Source organism: Eimeria mitis, genomic scaffold, assembly GCF_000499745.2.
Source record: "Eimeria mitis Houghton genomic scaffold, Emh_scaff1856, whole genome shotgun sequence".
Lineage (NCBI taxonomy): Eukaryota > Apicomplexa > Conoidasida > Eucoccidiorida > Eimeriidae > Eimeria > Eimeria mitis.
Genome location: NW_013570178.1, coordinates 9,577 through 10,275, shown reverse-complemented (window position 1 = coordinate 10,275; position 699 = coordinate 9,577). Strand labels below are relative to the sequence as shown.

Genomic DNA, 699 nt, shown 5'->3' with positions numbered 1-699 from the left:
CAATAAAATATACCGGTGATGAGCTCGTATAGTATACACCCCACACTCCACATATCTACTTTGTCTGCGTATCTGTCTGCGCCCCACAGCAGCTCTGGGGCCCTATACCACAGGGTAACGACCTTGGGGGTCATGAGCTCTCTTTTGCTGCTGGCTTGCTGCAGCAGCTGCTGCTGCTGCTGCTGCAGCTGCTGGTACTGCTGCTGCAGCTGCTGCTGCAGCTGCTGCTGCTGCTTTTGCTGCTGCTGCTGCTGCTGCTGTTTCTGGGGATTCGATTGAGACGTAGCTTGACTCTGATGACCCTCCTCCTGCTGCTGCTGCTGCTGTTGCTGCTGCTGCTGCTGCTGCTGCATGCGTCTGCGTTGCTGCATGCGTTGCAGTGCCCTTGCTAGAGCAGCAGCAGCAGCAGGAGCAGCAGGAGCAGCAAAGGCCCTAGAGAGTCCAAAGTCAGCTAGTTTACATATACCACCATCAGCAACAAAAATATTAGCGGGAGAGATATCTCGGTGTATAAGGAAGCGTGCATGCAGCTGCTGCAGCCCCAGCAGCAGCTGCAGCAGAATACATTTTATTTGTCCTTCACCGAGCCGCAGCTTTCTTTCTAGCCCTCTCTTTATGTCTCCCCTCATCTCCTCCATAACTAAACAAATACACCCTTTGTCTGTATATACATCTAATAAACCCATCAAGTGCTGCTGA

The 699-nt window shown here is 52.5% G+C and overlaps 1 protein-coding gene across 1 annotated transcript in view; it reads right to left on the bottom strand.

The window, feature by feature from the left end:
• Nucleotides 1-102: 102 nt before the first annotated feature.
• EMH_0044630 (CAM kinase, CDPK family, putative) overlaps nt 103-699 on the bottom strand; it is a gene marked incomplete at both ends in the record, with an annotated part of 1,682 nt that continues 1,085 nt past the window's right edge. Inside the window, one exon of the mRNA XM_013495984.1 lies at nt 103-365. Within this exon, the coding sequence (XP_013351438.1) occupies nt 103-365 (263 nt within the window). The remainder of the gene's footprint in view (nt 366-699) is intronic.